General features: G+C 29.5%; 2 protein-coding genes across 3 annotated transcripts; one reads left to right on the forward strand and one right to left on the reverse strand.

The window, feature by feature from the left end:
* The first annotated feature begins 279 nt into the window (after positions 1-279).
* LOC121130229 (uncharacterized) lies at positions 280-13,829 on the forward strand. Of its 2 annotated transcripts, none has more exons than XM_071893694.1 (4): positions 280-448; positions 533-584; positions 4,186-4,447; positions 13,530-13,829. In XM_071893694.1, exons 1-4 carry the CDS (start codon positions 301-303, stop codon positions 13,575-13,577), a joined length of 510 nt encoding a protein of 169 aa, XP_071749795.1. In that variant the 5' UTR covers positions 280-300; the 3' UTR covers positions 13,578-13,829. The 2 variants fall into 2 exon arrangements, with proteins under 2 accessions (XP_071749795.1, XP_040581917.1); XM_040725983.2 differs by lacking the exon at positions 13,530-13,829 and adding an exon at positions 6,284-6,845.
* On the reverse strand, positions 6,759-16,285 carry LOC121130228 (uncharacterized). Its single transcript, XM_040725981.2, has 3 exons — positions 15,962-16,285; positions 10,794-11,164; positions 6,759-7,893 (listed from the first exon to the last, which is right to left on the reverse strand). The coding sequence occupies exons 2-3, from the start codon at positions 11,153-11,155 to the stop codon at positions 7,050-7,052; spliced, it is 1,206 nt and encodes a 401-aa protein (XP_040581915.1). The 5' UTR covers positions 11,156-11,164; positions 15,962-16,285; the 3' UTR covers positions 6,759-7,049.
* Between the last annotated feature and the right edge of the window lie 3,834 nt (positions 16,286-20,119).

Raw genomic sequence — 20,119 nt, forward strand, 5'->3', positions numbered from 1 at the left:
AAAAATGTATGCAGGGAAGCTACATAAATCCACTTTCTACTACTACATTTCAACCCATACGTGAAATTTGATTATAAACTCATAACTAATATATCAGTTCATTTAGCAATGGTTTCAACAAGGATAAATGCAACCAACACTATAAAGGAAATTTTCTTTATAACATGTTAGGAAATGTAGGAGTTTTATTTGCATGAAACGAAAAAAATATCGTAGAAACTCATTACGCAATGGTGAAAATATAAATTGCGATTTACTTAATAATTGAGGAATTAGTTGTTATTTGCTTTTGGTCTGACAATGGTGTACATTTTTGATAGATTTATTAAAATGCAAAGCTTTGTGTATTTGGGACTAGATGATGATCCTTTCCGGGTCTATGAGTCTGGAGAATTGGTTAAAGGCTACATCATCTTTAATCAAACCTCTCTACCCCCAAGTATTAAAAGTAAGGAACGATTATTATAATATATGTATAGTGAACTACATATTTTTTCATTATTAATTATGTATTTAATAATTATTGATCCAGGTATTGAAATAAATGTCATGGGCTATGAAAAGAGCAAGTTATCCAACTGGATGTAAATTATAATTTGAAAGAATACTTGAAAGGTTGAAAGCTAAATATGTAAGAGAGACGGAGAACAGATGTAACGTCTATTTTTATGGAATATCAAAAAGCTGAAGCAACAACTGCCTCGCTTTGATTATTCTTATAGTTATAGAAAATATGACTTGACTTGAGACTTTTTGTAGTTAGACTTTTTGTATTTTCCAAAGATGTTATCTTTTTATTTGATTCAGAAGGAGGGAACATACATATAAATAAAATTTGCGTGATCTTATGGATAGTGAAGTCCCTGTTGAACTAAATACACTTAGAATTGAGGATCCAAATAAGCTTAAGCCCTGCTGCTCAAATTAAGGAATTTTTGCTTTTTACTAGAAAATGTAATATTTAAAATTTAATTTTTGAAAAATTATAAATTTGAAAAAAAAAAGAATTCAAAAATGTAAATTTTGTGAATAGCTATCTATTTATGGAAATTACTTTCCAAAAATCTAATATTTAAAAAAAAAATTCAAAAAGTTGAATTTTTTATAAATTACTTGATTTTTGAAATTTTTTTTGTAAATAGCTGTATATTTAAGAACTTTTTTTTTGTAGCAATTTCATCTTGTTAATTTTTAAAAAAAATTAAAAATTTGAAATTTAATTTTCAAAATTTTTTTCATAAGAACCAAGTAACCCGAAAAATTTTATATTTGAAATTTAATTTTTGAACTTATTTCTAAAGAAATTTTATTTTTTTATAAATATATGTGGATTTTTGGAGTAAAAAAATTCAAAAAATTAATTTTTTTTGAGACTAGCTCTACATTATTGAAAATTTATTCTAATTGATTTCATTTATAATTTCTTTTTTAATTTAATATATGAAGTTAAAAAAAAAATAATAATTTTTCTATTTTTTTTTCCCAAACACAAAGCCCAACCCCCTCCCTCCTCCCCAAAAAAAATAAATATATATATAACCCTGCAGAAGCGGATCCTTACGAGTGGGATTAGTGTGCCTTCTTTTTCTTATAACTCCTTCCAGCTAATCAAATGAGCTAGCTTTTCCTTTCCAAACATTCTTCAAATTGTCTGGGTGACCACTGATCACGTTAATTTTCTGTATTTTTTTTTTCTTTTTTACAAACCGGGAGATCTTATTATTTAGAACTATAGTCGTGTCTATATTGTTTCATATATTTCACTTTATATATGTACTTTTAGCCCATATCTTAACCATCCCTGACTACAACTACACTAAACCTACATTGAAGACTTGTTGGGAATTTATAAAAGTGTGTCTTTGTTGAGATAATTAACAATTGAATGAAGGATCGACATATGAGATTTTCCTACATATAGCCTTATATCTAGATAAGGAGTGGGATTAGTTTTACCCTTATAACTGCTCACAGCTGATCTAATTAAACTAATGATAATTGCTGCCCTCCGTTAAAACATGCTTTAAATTGTCTGACGATTTTATGACAAGATCGTCCGCCAGGGGGTGGGTTGTAGGAGATGTATCCCTATCAAAGTTAAGGAATTTTTGCTTTTTGTAAAAAAATTAAATATATGATAATTGAAATTTATCATCATTTGAAATTTTTTTTTTTTTAAATTAATTTTTTCTCAATAACTGAGGATTTTTCAAAATTGATTCCAAAAAATTTAATGTTAACAATTCAATTTTCGAAATTTTTTCCCAAAAAATTTAATTTTCCTGAATACCTGTGGATCATTGAAATTTTTTTGGAAACGATTTCATAAATTAAACTTTTTTCCAAAAAAATTAATTATTTTTATATAACATTGGATTTTTAAAAAAATTTCCGAAAAAAAATTTAATTTTTTGTCAATAACTGCAGATTATTGAAATTTTATTCGTAAAAATTTAAATGTTACTTTTTTTTCTCAAAAAATTTAATATAAGAAATTTAATTTTTGAAATTTTTTTTCCAAAAGCTAATTTTTTTTTCGAAAAATTTAATTTTTTATAAATAACGTACGATTTCAATACATTAATTTTTTTTCCAAAAAATTTCATATTTGAAATTTTTTTTGAATAGCTGTAAATAATGGAATTTTTTTTTTAAATTTTATTCTAAAAAATTTAATATTTAAAATGTTATTTTCATTTAGTGTAAATAATTGATGATTATCAAAACAATTTTGAAAAATATTTCATATATTGGTTTTTTGTTTTTTTGCAAAAACTTAAAAAAGCTTTTTAGCATGACATCATCAATCTGCAAGTTGGTCATCTTCTTTGAAGCAAAAACAGCTGTATATGAATAAAACCTATAGATACTGCCTATACAATAGTTTGTAAAGCAATTACATTAAATTGATTTAAAGTAATGGAATAGACAACTGCCTTGTTTGGCCGTATTAACTATATAAACATAACATCATTATGCTTATTATGCAATCAATGACATCAGTGAAGATGCTTCTTAGAAGTACTTTATTTCTTTTTGTAATATTATTTCGATAGAGAGGGAGTTAATTTAAATAAAATATGTTAGTTAGAAAAAAAATTAATTGTTACATTTTTCATTTGAACTTGATACTTTTATACTTTTAAGTTTGTTTTTTCTTGTGCAATTGTTTCTCACAAATAAATGACTTATAGGTAGAATTCAAATGTTTTTAAAGAAAAAAATACGTTCAAATGTTAGAAAAGGAAAAACAGTTGTTGCGTGTGTTCTTAATTCTTTTTGGTTCATTATTTCATAGGTCATCCTTCTGTCAAATTCTTTTTCTGAAGTAAGCAATAACTTTAATCTTTGTAGTAACTTTTTCTTAAATACTTAAGAAAATTAATAAAATGAATTTCAATATAATTACAATATTTTCCCTGTATTCATGTTATTTTAAATGTAGAGTGTTTATAACAGGTATTTACTTTTTCCCTCTAAAACCATACCAGAGGCAGCTGATATTAACAAAGGTCTTAATTCAAGTGTACTACATGTCTCACTCTCGCCTTCTCCTTGCGCTCTTTTTTTCCTTACAATAATGGCAACTCGGCTTATAAGTTACTAGAGGTTGTACTTTGCTTTCCCTGGAGAATTTAGAACAGGGATAAAAGTAAATTTGGCTTTAAAAATATAAAATCCTCGGTGTCTCTCTTCATTTTGTATAGCCCCACTCACATGTAACAACTCAATTATTCTAAATGAATTCATTTGTGTTCTGCCCTCAAGAATGAAAAGGATACTAATCAGTGTTTGAGAAAAGTACATCAGGGAGCACTATATACGCTCTTTTAAGTATATATTATAATTTATATTCATTCTCAATAAACGTTGGTATTTATAAAGGAATTAAATTAGTAGTACATGTTCCATGCTATATGCAAACGCCTGCAACAGTTCATTAATACGGACACAGGTTTTTTTTAGATAAAATATGTTTATGATATAAATCAGGGAGCACTATACACAGCGCACCCCTGCCTTTTTTTTCATATAGACGTACAAACTTTGCTCTATTAATATACATATTTCAGAAAATACATTTACTTATAGTGGAACCTTATCTTTGTTTTTTTGTTAGTCAAGGCTGACCTTTCAAGTACTTCTTTTTTTATGTTTATAACATTTCAACTATGTATTTCTTAGAGATCATGTATTCTATAAACAGAGAGTTCCAATTCCATTATTGCATAAAAGGAATGTCACTACGATCAAGTCAAAAAGAACACGAGTCCATTTTTTTTCTTTTAAGCTACCAATTGCACTTCCATCTTCCATTCGAACAAGCTTTGGATCCATAAGATATTCTCTCACTCTGGTATTGAATGCAAAACGCAAGAAAGAAAAATTATCCCCTATGTCCTTCGACGTAGTTAACCTTCGAAGTCCAGTCTGCACATTAATACACGTAGGTTATTGTAAAACTCAATATGTAAATTATTTCATTTTTTGTAAAAAAGTACAAATTTAAATTTGATTTCTTTCTACTGCACCTTATGTTTAGAGGAGGTAGGTCCATGGGGCAAAAGATTTGAAATTTTACATTTTTGAGTATTAAAGCGTGATTTGCTTTCAATAACATGCGTAAATATTTAATCATGTTACAAATGTAGTTAAATAAAACTGCTATCAATTTTTTTATAAATGCTTATGAGCACTTTATATTTACTACTCCAAGAGAATACTAATAATATTTAAACGATATTTAGAGCCATGCAGCTACATCTAAATATTCCTAAAAAGGGTTCTAAATTTGTCAATCGTATTTTTTATTTAAAATGAACACTGTCCCGTTTTAGATACATATAATTGTTTAATACGCCAAACAAAAATGACTCCATTTCACCCCTCTTTGTCCAAAAGTTTAGTAAAATAGACATTTTATTTGTAAAAGTACTCGTCCTATTTATTTTTATAAAACAAAAACTATTTATTTCGAAAATCAGGGCTTGTGCAAGATTTTGATTTTTTATACTCGGTCAACAAATATAGGAAATGGCTTTTCGAAATTTTCGATACAACAATTGACATGGCTTCATAATTTTTTTTAGGATATAACTACTCAAAACACACTAAAGGCGAGTTGACACATCTATTGTGAATTTACACGCAAATGATTCGTACAAACTTTATATATTAACTAACTTCAACAATTCTCCTGTCAAAATATAGAGGTTCTTAGACTTCAAATGTATCATTCTTTGGGAGAGAAAAAATGGCATATTAGTCATTTTTTGTGCAAACATAATGACATTGATTATAGCATTTTCATTCCTACAAGTAATAGACATTTTAAATCAGGAAACCACTTTATTTTGATAGTGTGTGTTGCTGAGGGTTGAGGATTATGAAATGTAAAGTTTTTATAAATAAATTACCTATACATGAATCATAAATGTAGTAACCTGGGGCGTTGACAACCCTTTTTCGGGAAGCTCGAGTCCTCCTAAAACTAATTTTCTGAAGCCCCCCCCCCTCCTAAATGTTACTATATTTTACAGTTACACAGACCAGATAGAATCCAAAATTGTAGAACGGATGAGTCTGAAATTTAGCAATAGACGTACAAAATAACCAAGGGGACTTCAAGATCATTAAAAGCGGGAGTTTGTTAGAAATAAAACTCCATTTTCATTCTCTCTTTCTATGTAACTCTCCTTTCTTCTCCATCTGTGTTTTTCTCTCCTTCTCTTTTCTTCTACCTTCCTTTTTTGTTTCGATTCTCCTTCATTCAGCCCTGAGTATGGGAACCCTGTCCTTGTATATATAACAATAGACCTATGTATTTAAAAAATTATATAACACAGTAGATAATTTTTGTACTAAGAGGGCGGAAATATGGTTTTTTTGACCCAATATTTTTTTGTTTCTAATAGAGCCATGAATTAAATTCAAAACAAGTTTAGTCATGTGAGAAACGGGACATTTCAGTGTACATTTTTGGTAATGTTGTGTCGGTCGGTACTTATTTAGGACTGAAGACTCCGTCTATTTCAGTCTCGGCCTTGTCCCGTTCATGTCCTATAAATTATTAAGTTCGTTCCTTGATGAGGACCCTGAACTTCATTTCTTTTCTTTTTTTTATCTGTTTTACTAATAACAGTCCAAAGGGCCGAGGGTCTTAAGAACTGTCATAGGATTGGTTGTAAGACTGGACTGGATCGAATAAATAAAAGCGGACACAGTATCAATTCCAGGAAAGACACAAAAAATTAACGAATTTATTTTGTACATTTTTTCCTAGAAACTAGAAAAAGGGAAAATAAACCTCTATGGTCGAAAAAATATGTTTGGAAGTATGAAAACCATGGATCTTTTCTTCAATAATGGCGTGCTCCTTCTAAATGACCTCATTGAGGCGAGAATCCAAGTATTCTACAATCAACATGAATCCAATATTGTCCATGGAGTGTGTTGCTTAACTATGAGAATAAAGCTATTTGTACAATCTCATAAGACGGCATTAGGGAGTCAAGTCCTTTGGAGGGAACAGAAGAGTTTTTATACACAATCATGTGAGTCAAATGAGACTTCCTTTCATGTGAGGATGGATATTTCTAAAGGGAAATTAGATGAGTTATGGAGAAGCAGTTTGGTCAAGTTTATGCTTAAGGTGACATTTATTGTGGAAACAAATACAAATGGCACGTTTAAAAGGTCTTTGAGTGGACCTATATTTGAGAATCCACGATTGAAATTAAATTAATACACCATTGAAATTCTACATAAAACGTTGTTTATTAAATTCGGTCATTTAAAAATAAGAACATAATTTGTAAAAGGGAATAATAAACTTGGAAAATTGAGACTAGATAAATATTTCATTCTTCCTCTTTTAAATGAATAGTGTAGAATAAAAAAAAATAAGGTCATAACAAAAAAGGTTATTATTATGAGTACATAGGTATGTTGTTTGTCAAATATATTTTTTTTTTGTATAAGCTGATTGTATGATTAATAGTAGATTGATAGTATCACAAATAAGAAAAGAAAAGAGAGAGAGATAATTATTAAACTTGCACTGAGCCTTTATGTGGTTTAACAGAGACTTCAGTATCCACTGCTCTACGAGTAGGAGGAAGGGGTGGCGGGTGTTTCCTTCCACTCCCCCGAAGGGCATGGCGAGAAGGAGGAGTTCCTTCTTCCGTGCTAGTCCGACTATTGCTTATACCAGAATCTGACTCACATTCCTGGGGATTCCGGCCATTTTTGTGATTATTTCTAAGGGTATCACTGTAGTAATAGACTCCACCTGTGCGAGCAGGTGGAGTTCGAGGGGTTGAAAAGGGTCTACTAGGATGGTGATGGGGGTGATGATGTGATCCGCTAGTTGGGTTGAGAACGACATGTTTGATGGGTGAGGAATTGGAATCGATGCTAACTTCGCTGGAACTAGTGGTACAATGCGAGGAGGGGCCAGCGGAATCTGGTGGTAAATTAGGAGAAGCATTACTAATATTCATATTTGAGCGTCCTCGGGGTCCTGAGGGTAAAGGTGGGGGAGGAGTTTGCTCAGAAGAAGGTTGTATTGGAGAGTTGTAGTAGAGGACGTCGGGTGTTTTATGTTCAACTATGTCTTCATAGATGGGCCCTACTGTGAGGACTGATGAGGATACGTAGGAGCCTTCACATTCGTCCACATTTGAGTCTTTTGTGGCAGGGAGTAAATAAAAAGGAAGGCCACCGATATTTATTGTTTGTTGAGGGTAGTTAGGATTAGAGAAAACGTGCTTAGCGCCATCAGGGTTTTCATGGAGCTCGATATCATTCGAAGGAGGTAATTTGGGATGGTCTTCATCCTCTCCAGATTTGTGCTCTTCATTCATGAGAGAACGGAGAAAACGTTTTCTTCTTCTGAAATTAGAATCATAATTAATCATTCATTCATTCTATAATTCATGTATAAAATATTAATCAATTTTCATATTGGATTATCCATTTTTTATACACCTTCACACGCAAAAAAAAAAAAGGTAAGAAAATACATCCAAATCAATGTTTTACAAATAAATACAATTTAAAATAAAAAAACTATAGTATTAATTATTAAATATCCAAGACTTTTATTGCATCTTAACGAAGGTGAGTAATTTAAAGTATGTAAAAGACAGATCCATTCAGAGTCTGACTTAGGATATACTTAGCCATGAAAATAATATGATCTGAGAGTAAGCTAATTGTTAATTTGTTAAATTGAGAGTAAGTTAAATTTTTTTGTGGAAGTGTTGTTTCTGTCCATGTTTCTTTGTTCCGAGAACATTCCTTTAATACACCTAAATAGTATTAATTTATAAAGAAGAAACACCTCTATGCCATCATTAGAGAGAGAGTTTTTTTTCTTTATATGAACTACTGAAGGGCTGGACTATACCCGGCTTAAAGGAACAGAACTAGTCCACATTTTTTGATCGTATATAAGGATCAAACAACACTAGTTGTAGACTTTAGTAAGAGAATATCAGCTGGAGAAATTACAAGGGCACCTAAGATCTTTAGATTTTAAGAAAATTACTTAATTATTTAAAAAATATTCGTTTGAAAAAAACTTGGAAATTAACAGAAAAAGAAAATAAAGAAAAAAATCATTATAATAAAAGCAACTGGCTTTAACTAAATTTAACATTAAAACTAGCAGTTCATTGAGGGCCGTTTTCACTGTGAACAGGTTCTAGAGCAAAGATAAATTACGGGACACCATTCATTCATTTTTATACAAAAGTGAATTTAGTTTCTAATTTCGTGTTTCTTAGAAAATTTATTTCGAATACTTTTAAGGAAAATTATTTAATATCTTTTTTAACAAAAATATTTTGAATTTTGTGTTTTGTATCAGATTTATTTATAATCATTTTTAAATAGAATTATTTTGAATTAATAAAATGCAGGTACTTTTCTTAAACTATACTTAATATTCTTGTCTTTATTTTCAAATAACCTTTTATTATTTCAAAAATCTACCTAAGAGGCCCCTATTTTTATAATCAAGCAAAAATACCCCCATGCCCATCTCCTTAAAATAAGTCCTGATTTTCTGTACCTAATACTTTATGACTTTTATTGTAGGTTTCCATAGGTAAACTTGAAGCTAATGATGGCATTCTTTTTTTAGAAAAATATGACACAATAGAAAAAACCCGGGCGTTATTTAATATTTTTTATGGTATTTTACTGACTGTAGTATTTAGTATTTCAATGAATTTCACAATGAGAAAAAGATTGGGAACTCTTGTATTAGTTATTAAAATGAATAAATAGCTTTAGGTTAAATGTTTCTCTTAAATTGGAAGGCAAAATGGCATACCTGGTACCTAGTTGTGCTTGTAGTCATAAGTAATATTTTTTATTTATTGGAACATAAGTGATTGGGTTAATTAGATTCTAAGAAGGTTGCTCGCTCGAATATTTCCCTCAGAAATATTGACATCGGAAGATACTACAGTCATTGAAAGAGAAGTTTTAGGAAAACTACCTACAATCAATGGAACATTGTCCGAAGGAAACTTGGTATGTACGAAAAATTGTCAGCAATTATACTTTAGATGTAGTATTTTACCAACCAATCTATCCAATCGACATATAAAACTCACCCATCTACGGATCCGTAGATATGTTTACCATCTGCAGATGTGCAACGATAAAATAACTCCACAATGTCTTTCAAATTACGCCACATGTTTTTTGAAACTCAATAATTCCAGACTATTATTGGATTTGTAAATCAATTAGAGAATATAACTTGTGTAAACTAAATACACTTAGATATTTATACACATATATGATTCCTAGGTTGATTCTTTAATTACTTATGAATCAAACATACTTTATATTTAAAAAATGCCAGTAATTATTTCACATATAGGGCTAGCATTTTGATTTTTAAAATTTCGACCCCTCAAACTATGTCAATTTAATAAATACAAACAGATTTGACGAAGATTTTTAAGAACCTATTTCTATTCAATAAGAACCTTGTGTAATTATTTGCTCCAGAGCCCAAGCCTCTATTCGATGGGGATTCACTAGTTTGATCCCTTCCAATTTCAAAGGATTTCGTGAGGTGTATTAAATACATTTTACGGATTCAAAGAGGAATCTCATTTAAATATTTATTTAATAAAAATTGTAGATTAATAGGCAAAGAATATTGAGTAAAAAAATCTCAATTGCAATTATATAACGCCAACTTGATTAGCGAATAGTTCAGATTTTCTATAAAAAAAATTAAATAAGAATTATTTAATCTTTTCGAAGAACAAAAATATTTGTTTTTCTGTCAAAATCAAAGATTTTTTATTCTTTTAGCTAGATATTTTTGAGTTATTAGTTAGAAATAAAATAAAAAATATTCAAAGTAGCTGACTAATTGTTTTACCTGAGGATTACAAAAAGGGAATTATTTTTTCATGTAACATATTTTATAATAGGGAATAAGAAACTAAAAAAAGTATATTATCTGCAAGGTATTGATAAAGTCTACAACTTTTCGCTTAAATTAATGGTTTAAAAAAATGGCACAGGGCGCATTCAATACGAGAAACGTACACTTATTATTTTTTTATTATTAAATAACATTATCATACAAGGAGTTGATTTTTTTGGCCCACGACGATCACAAGTGTTAAAGTACAGTGATATGGGACTACATTGTATTTCTTAGATATAAATATATATGTCTATGATATACACCCTCTGACTTTTTTTCTTACATTCAGACAGATCAACACTGCTTCATGAATAAGAAGATTATAATTTACCTCCAAATGACAATGGCAACAGATAGAACAATAACGACTAAAAGTATTGAGCAGACGAGAATGACAAGCACATTTTGAAGAGTATCATCATGCTGGAGTCGTGAAGTGGAGTCAACAAGGATTGAATTATCACAGGTCTGAATCTGGTAATTATTGTTGGGATCACAGTTGTCGTCATCGTCGTTGCTTTGATGTTCATCGTTGGTTGAGATCCAAGGAGGAATTGGTGGAGGTGGAATGAAAAATTCTGGGGGCTTGAAATAGCATTCCTCATGTCTTGAGGAACAGGGTATAAAATACGGCTCTTCCACGACATCATCAATTAATCGATAAAATGTGCGTCTTAAGTCTCTTTCAGACATGATCTCACTCTGGAAATACAGTAAATAATAAATATAGTCAAATCATAAATTAAGTTTGTGGACATATAAACAAAGATTCTTGCAACAAAAAAGACTCACTCTTGATTTTTTTTCATTTGATCCATTAAACGCCAATTATTATCGTTATTATGGAATGAGCTCACAAAATACTGACCACCCAGAACTTAATGACATTAACTTATCAGAAAAAGAGAGAAATATTTGCTTGGATCATTTTTCTAAAGCACTTAGATAAAAAAACAAAAAGGAATGTCTAAGAACTTTTTTTGTTCAATGATGACCCTCTTCTACTCATACATATATACGTCATAAATATAAAAATGTTCTCCCTAATGAAACGTATTCACCAATGATTCGTTTAAACTATGAATCAAACAATTTTATAGCTGATATTTATAGGTCTTTCAGCAAAAAATTAATGGAGACATTAATATGACATTTTTAAACTATATAATACTTGCACACACACTTATAGTCCACTACCTCAATGTACAATAATAAATGAAATCCGAGCAAGATTCTGAGCAAAAAAATTATTATCTGACATATGATGCCCGTCAACACAAAAGCAACCTATAATATTTTCAATCAAAATTGTGAGTCGATTACATTTGAAGTCTTTCAATAATACTTGTATATTTCTATGAACAAATTGTTCTTAGTAACCTTTGGGTGTGTCGCAATCTGCACATAAAGTAGCCCAAATTAATTGTAACAATAAAAAAATGAGAAATGGATATAATTTATTAAAAGGGCCTATATCCGAGGCAATAATAGCTTAAATTCTTGGATATCTTAACTCATCCCACAAATTTTAATACAACCCCACTAATGGACTCCAAAATGTCCATCAAATATTTTGGTGTATGTATATATGAGTTAAAATAATTAATTAGGATTGTCTCATTAGCTTGATATATATTGTTTTTATGTTGACCTAACACATACTCTTTTTTTAAATATAAATACGACCAGGTTGAGAGTTTGTAACGGAACCTTAGAGACACTTCAAGCTACCTTCTTTAGTTATTTATCATAGGATGAATTGCTTTGACTTACGTGCTCTTAAGAAAATAACTAAAATCGTATGTCAAGGTAAAACTGTAAAAATACATCATTCAGAAAACCATTGGTTTAGTTTACTTTTTTCTCAGATACGGATCTCTTCTTTAAAAAGTGGTTTGATGACGGATCGTTATAGCCTTCTATTAAGAACTTGCTATCCATCTAAGATCTACAAAAAATGACAAACACATATATGTGAGCAAATATGAGCACATATTCAAATAAGATCAAATCCCGTCTGTCTGACAAATAATGGGTTTCCATTCATATGCTCGAATTTTCTTTTCCCATTTTTCTAATATTTATCCAGTTTTTCTTTACAAAAAAAATCATTTAGATATTTACAAATGGCATGTGAAAAATCATGACGGAGAGATGTCAACTTATGACAAAGTACTACCTTGAGCAGTCTGGGTATTTGGTTCCATGGATATTCTAAAAGATTAATCATAAAAACGTTCATAGTATGTATATTACACACAATTTGTAATTTATAGAACTTGTTGAAATTACAACAGAAAAAAATATGACTATTTTTAAACGAAGAATTTAGTTAAAAATACAATAATTGAATATTCATTAAATAGTCTATATATTAATCGTAAACTTTTAACTCTTTAATGAAAATTACTAGTTCATAAGTATTTTGTACAATTTACATCATTATAATTAGTCAATAATTTTAGAAGATCGAAATGTAGTTAGTAATTAGAATGACTGATGATGTAATTAAATAAGCCATTATAACATGAAAAAAATGAGCCTGCTACGATTTACTAATACAAATATGGCCAAGTTGATTCTGAATTACTTTTGTATTCTTCGACCAATTATAAAATATAAAATCACGATACAATTCTTATTAAGCCTTTCATTATGTTTGCAATTTAATATTGAAAAGTTATAAATCAATTAACAAAAATGGATCTTAATCATAGAAAAGTGTAATATGTGGCCGTCAAAAAAAAGCAAGTTGTACTTTTCTTTTTCAAAATTGATGGATTTTGTTTGAAAAACCAAATTGGGACCAATTTTAATTTCCTAAATCAAATAAACCTTTTATTTTATTGCTTAGATTCTTGAGTATTTGAACTCATCCCAGAAATGTGAGTAATAATACTAGACTCATATAAGTCTATGAATTATGTGGCCGTAAAAAAAATGCAAGCTGTATTTCTTTTTTTTTTCTTTTTTTCTTTTTTTTCAAAATTAATTCTGGATTACGATTTTCCTTTTAGATGCATCATTTTCCATTTTTAATACAAAATTATTTTTATAATCCCTTTAGGCGTGCTCCAATTTACACTTACCTACCCCAAAAATGATCGTCAAATAAAATCATGAGAAATTAATAGATTTTGTTTGAAAAATAAAATCGGGCTACATATAAATTTATTATATCAAATAAACCTTTTCTTGTATAGCTTAGATTATTTAGTATTTGTGATCATCCCAGAAATTTGAGTTATACGCCAACAAATGACTCACATAAGTCTATGAAATTTGTGGCCGTCAAAAAAATGCAAGCTGTATTTTTAATTATTTTCCCACAATTTATTCTGGATTAAAATCCAACTTTTCGATAAATAAGCCCAAATGGCACTTGCATACGCCAAAAATGATCGTCAAAATATTAAATAATGACAAATTGATAAATTTTATTTGAAAGGCGTCAAATCGGAGTTAATATAAGTTTCTTATAACTCATAAAAATCCTAAATAACACTTTTGGCCAACTTAACTGTTCCAGAAATCTGAATGTAAAATTAAAATTGAATGAATAGATTATGATTTTTCTCATTTTCTTTCTATTTTTATTCAAGATTGTTTTCATTTGGACGCACTACAAATAAGCATTAATTATAATTACTTAGCCCCTAACTCCAAGTCCAAATATTTTTGCTTGATATATTTTAACATATAATCAATTTTTTTATAACCAACATATGTTACTTTGCCCAACAATCATTAGATAATATCCACATGATTTTTAGACATATTAATATTCGAAAAAGAGGATTTCAAAAGTACTGAGAGGAGATGAATCTAAGAAAATATGTAGTTCTTTATACAAATATTGATTTAATCCTGTTTCAGAATAATCTCATATGATTTTATATTTTATTTATACACTTTCAATTTAATTATTGATGGTCATTTTTAAGACTATACATTACGAATAAATGAAACCATAAGAAATGAGACTCCATATGCATTCGGATTCTCATGTCAAGTCATAAATATAAGAAGATACTCTGAGTTTTGCACTTCAACTTCTTTCATGATAAATCATTCAAAGAAATCAGTTTGCAGGAAAAAGGTGAGCTATTATTTTATTTTTTTATAAGCTATTCAAGCATTCACTTTTTAATTATGATGGGCAATATTATTGTGTTGAGGAAGACGGACAAATTGCTTCCAAAGTAAAGGACTACAAGTTTGAAGAAACATTAGATAGACAAAGAACTTATATTTGGTCATTCTGTTTAGTGTATGAAATATGTGGCCGTCAAAAAAATGCAAGCTGTACTATAATTATTTTAATTTATTTTTTTCAAAATTGATTCCGGACTACAATCTTACTTTCCGATAAATTATTGTTCATTTTTAACGACAACTTGTTATTATAAGCCTTTTGGATGTGCTCCAAACTACACTTAATACCCCAAAAATGATTGAATAAATAAAATTATGAAAAATTGATAGATTTTATTTGAAAGGCCGTATCGGGCCAGATATAAGTTTCTTAAATCAAATAAACCTTTTTAGCTCAGATCCTTGAGTTTTAAACTCATCCCAGAAATTTTTTTGAAGTAATATGTCTATAAGTGAATAACATAAGTCTATGAAGTATGTGGCCGTCAAAAAAATGCAAGCTGTACTTTTTTTCCCCAAAATTGATTCTGGATTACAATCTTACTTTTCGATAAATTATTGTTCTTGTAATCTACTTGGGTGTGCCATAAATTACACTGGCTTACGCCAAAAATGATCGCAAAAATAAAATAATGAGAAATTGGTAGATTTTATTTGAAAGGCCGTATATGGCCAAATGTAAGTTTTTTAAATCAAATAAACCTTTTTAGCTTAGATTCTTGAGTATCTAAGCTCATCCCAGAAATTTAAGTAATATGTCTATAAGTTAATCATATAAGTCTATGAAATATGTGGCCGTCAAAAAAATGCAAGTTGTATTTTTTTTTTTTTTTTTTTTTTTTTTTTCAAAAATTGATTCTGGATTATAATCTTACTTTTGGATAAATTATTGTTCTTATAGGCTCATTGGGTGTGCCGCAAATTACTTACGTCAAAAGGATCGTCAAAATACCAAATAATGAGAAATTGATGGATTTTCTTTGAAACCCCAAATTGGGACCAATATTAATTTCTTAAATCAAATAAACCTTTTATTTTAATGCTTAGATTCTTGACTATTTGAACTCATCCCCGAAATGTGAGTAATTCGACTATAAAAGACTCATATGAGTCCATGAAATATGTGGCTGTATATGAACTACAAAAGTACATATTGATATTTATCTTTTCTTGAATTTTGATACAGATGGATTTTATATTCAGGTGAAACATATATTAGAATGAATGCGTTTAAATATCATAAGTGTTTAAATGTGCTTTAGACAAAATCCCCCAAAAATGTATGTCATGTTTGATAAATCAAAAAGAAATCACTTATTGTAAAATATAAATTAGGATCCTTACATTAAAATGAAAAGTTTAAGAGAGTCTCCATTGATTGTTCAAATCCCAAGAATAGTGTTTTGTAGACGATTATGTCAAAGAAGTACTTCTTATAATAAGGGACTCTCTTTCTGAGAGCCCATTTTGAATAAAGTTTTGTCGGTGTTGTTTACTATCACTCAAAAAAGCACAAGGAATATATTTGTAAATCAAAGATGAATGCACTTTTTATTTTAAACGGTAAGTAACAGGAAATGTTCACATGTTAATATTTCAAAAGTATTATATTTTCTTTCTCGCTCTAAGAATTAACCATCTATAACCATGGAAGATAATTCTATTACTAAACACGCGTTCGGTTTTTTTTATTTTATGTATGCTTCTCTCACGCCTTCAAATCACTCCTCGCCGGTAAGTTGTTTTGAAAGGATGAGAGAGGACGCCGTCGTCTCGCATTTTTCTTATCACCTTCTACTACCTAGCACTAGTATAACAAATGTAATATCTAATAATAATACTTCAAGTATTACTACTTCATATGATATGTAGATATATAAGATATTATTTAGACTATATAATACGCTGACCAAAAAGAAACCAATTCACGTTCAGGATTTAACCTTTTAACGAATGAATATATTTTTAGAGATGTACAGAAAGCAAAATTTATGTGGATTCTTATTCCTTATTAATATTAAGGGTAAGAGAATTATATAAAAAAAATATTTACTTCATTTAATGTTTAACTTTGTATTAATTAGGATTTTGATTATCATTAATTGTACCGGGTGGAATCTTGGAAAGAAAAAAGTAATTAGCCTACCATTCTTTAATTAAAGGTTTAACAACAATCTAAATTAATTTTGCTCTGATATATAGCCAATCTATAATTGGTTTGTTCTATTTGGTCGCCATCACCCTCAAAGGTGGCTACAAACCTCTTAGAAAAAGAGTTGCAAGTATTGGGAATGAAGGTCTGATCCATGGCAATCCAATCCTCGTCGACGAAGGGCTTCAACGTTTTTGTGACAGATGCTACAGGCCGCCATTTTTCGATGATCAGTCAGGAAGAAGTCTCGGAGATTGACATCTGGACACTACAGTGGCCACATTCGTCCTAGAAGGCGATGTTCTTAACTAAGAAGGCCTGAATAATTTTTTGCAGCGTTAGAGGGGGCCCATCTTGATGAAACACGACGCTACCATTGGAGAAATTTGCGTGGACCCAGGGGAGTAGGTTAGCCTTGAAAATATTGGTGTACATGGCTGCTGTGAGCCTTTAATCCTCCAAGAACACAATCAAGGGGGTCCTAAGGGCATTTGCATTAATGATGGGCTATTATCCGGAGCCTCCTTCATCTCTATCGTCTCGTTAAAGTCTGGCATTTACTTAACATTATAGATCTTCTTACGAACTATTTCTTTACCAGCCTGTCCATCTATGTTGGAGTGTGACCCATACAAAGAAAAGTTGATGCCCTAAGCCTTGAATCTCGCTGCGATGACATTTATCGTCTGATTTAAAAAATTCAAAAAATATGTGAACTACTTATGAGTCAGTATTTTCTAAGTTAGCTCATATATATTGCTCGCACTACTGAGTAGACTTTCAATGGATATTATAATTATGTGTTAAAATATAAAACAACATATAAAATCATGTTTTGTCGGGCCCTAATCTTCAATCTAGGTTAGTCCAAACAATTATCCTCACTTCCTTTGATTTGTTGGCCATTTTAAGATATTTATTTAGAGCTTTTGCGAAAGAATGTTCATAAATAAGAGAGCAGAGGTATTGGTGGAATCGGCGTTATTGAGCCAAGACCGATAACTTATTTTGATACTTTAAAAAAAGGTCAATTCATATGCATCGGTACTATTTATTTTTGACATTATAGATTTCTTTTTTTTCGACAAATATAAAATTAGACGACTTTTCCTGCTCCACGTTGTTCTCCTATTAAAACAAAAATGGAAGGAATAAGTCAATAATAGAGTAATATTACATATAAAACCTTTGACAGATTATTATTATTATTTTTTATTTTTTTTTGAATATGTATTTTTTACAAAAGGCTAAATTTTGATGAAGAAGGGGATATGGAAAGCGATGTACTTACTGCTCAATTTCAAGTATCCTCGGATTGTCTATTTTTTAATACTTCCTATAAGGACTGTGGCAAAATGTTCCATACAGTTATGCATCAGTTAGGAAGTTGCCTGGTACTCTAGATCTTGAGAGATTTTATCACACTGAACATTGCTGGGATTACAGAAAACTTTATAACGCCTTTAATTTTATTTGGTGTCTCCTATCAAATTCAAAGTGCACCAACAAAAACAAAAGCCTTGGAGTTTGCCTTATGAAGCTGTAAAGGCATGATTGCATAGAAGTTGGTAGTATTGTAGCCTACCAGAGTCAAAGAAATCAGAGCTATTCTGATCACAGCTGCAGACCAATATTCTGCCTTCACTGTTTGGATTCCAACGGGGGATCAAGTCTTCATAGAACTATGCTGGGAGCATATTACACTACCTCACCTCATTGTCAGATAAAAACTTATAATTCTTGCGCCGTTTAATGCACAATTATAAGAAATTTAAAAGCTCTTCCGGATATCCAAAATAATAATTATTCCTTTATCTTTTTATTTAAATATTATGTAACTATGCTCATAATTTTTTATTAAATTTTTAGCTACATTGTGGTATTGTTTTGTTTATTTATTCATTTAGAGTCAAATTTTATAGAAGGAACTTTTTGTTGAAAACAAATTAATAACTAATGTCATATTTAGCTATTTTTGAGGACGTTTCACTTTGATTGAGGGAATTAATCTTATACTAGAATGTTTAATTATATTTTTATTTTTTTGTATCTAACTTCCCTAAATTAATAAAGTCATTAAAATAACAAATAAAATTTATTTTTTGAGGAATAAACAATCCTTCTAAAGTTTTTATAGAATCTCAAGCTAAATTTTTTGTTTTCTATAATAAAATATTGCAGAGCTCACCACAAAACGTCTAACCTTTTTATCTGTCAAAAAAAAACAACTAACAATGCAAATGTTGTGGACATGTGAACCAAAATACTAATAAAATAATATTTGAGAGTCGGACTAGAATATAACGGTTTCTTTTTTATCAAACATTGTATATATTTATTAGTCAAAGTGACAAATTTAATTACGTGTGTGTGTTTTTTTTAATTTTTTAACAAAAAAAAAAGAGATATGAGTATATTTTAATTCATATGTTTAAATTATATCTTTTCTACAATCTTAGTTACAATCATAGTATAAAAGTCTTTATACGAGTGCATCTATGTCATGTGAAGATCGGGATTAAGAAACTATAAAAACCATTTGTTTTTTTTTATTTAAAAATTACCCTTTTTTTATTTTAACGTTATAAAATTTTTTTATGAATAAATCTACAGAGTTAGCCATAAATAAAGTAAAAGTAAAAGGGGTTAGAGACATCAATGGATCAATTATTATGGACTACACAAAATAAAGATATGAACGGGGGGAAAACAATTATATCTGTGCGTTATACATTAGTCGTCATAACCTATCCTTCTCCTTTTCAGTAACTGAATACTTACTCCCTTGAATGTACGATAAATAAATAATATATTATTTGAAGAAATGCTTCAATTTTAACATTAATTAAACTTTAGGTTTTAATTTGTTTGAAATTGCCAATCCGTTTGCGGTTAAAAAAGACAACAGAGAATATAAGTTCAATCGAATCTCAAGGAGAGATAAAAATGTAGGCATGAGGTACTTTTAACTTAAAATGTTTAACCTCAGGGCATTTTCAATGCATATGTACTATCGAAATTTTATAGCGTAATGAGTTTGAACCAGAGACAAAATAGATTATAAAATTAGTTTTATAAAAAAAACAGGACAACGATTCGAATGGAAAAAGTGTGCATCAATACTCTGTTATTAAGTATCATTCGACAAGATGGATTATACGTTTAGACAAGACTATGGATTGACGAACCATCCTAATGCGAGGAAAGCGCATAATTCCATCATTATTGCAACAGAAAACAAACATTTAGTAAATTTTATAGTATTACACACGACATATTTTGATTCCAAGGGAACATCGATTTCAACCAAAAATAAACAATAACATTGTATAAATCAAATTTATTTAAAT

This window comes from Lepeophtheirus salmonis, chromosome Z (genome assembly GCF_016086655.4).
Source record: "Lepeophtheirus salmonis chromosome Z, UVic_Lsal_1.4, whole genome shotgun sequence".
Taxonomy (NCBI): domain Eukaryota; kingdom Metazoa; phylum Arthropoda; class Copepoda; order Siphonostomatoida; family Caligidae; genus Lepeophtheirus; species Lepeophtheirus salmonis.

Coding starts and splice junctions, on each gene's coding strand:
- LOC121130229 (XM_040725983.2), top strand. CDS start 301: ATGGTGTACATTTTTGATAGATTTATTAAAATGCAAAGCTTTGTGTAT. Junction 449..532: donor TCTACCCCCAAGTATTAAAA/GTAAGGAACGAT, acceptor TTATTGATCCAG/GTATTGAAATAAATGTCATG. Junction 4,448..6,283: donor CAGTCTGCACATTAATACAC/GTAGGTTATTGT, acceptor ATTTTTTCCTAG/AAACTAGAAAAAGGGAAAAT.
- LOC121130228 (XM_040725981.2), bottom strand. CDS start 11,155: ATGTCTGAAAGAGACTTAAGACGCACATTTTATCGATTAATTGATGAT. Junction 7,894..10,793: donor GTTGCCATTGTCATTTGGAG/GTAAATTATAAT, acceptor TTCTAATTTCAG/AAGAAGAAAACGTTTTCTCC.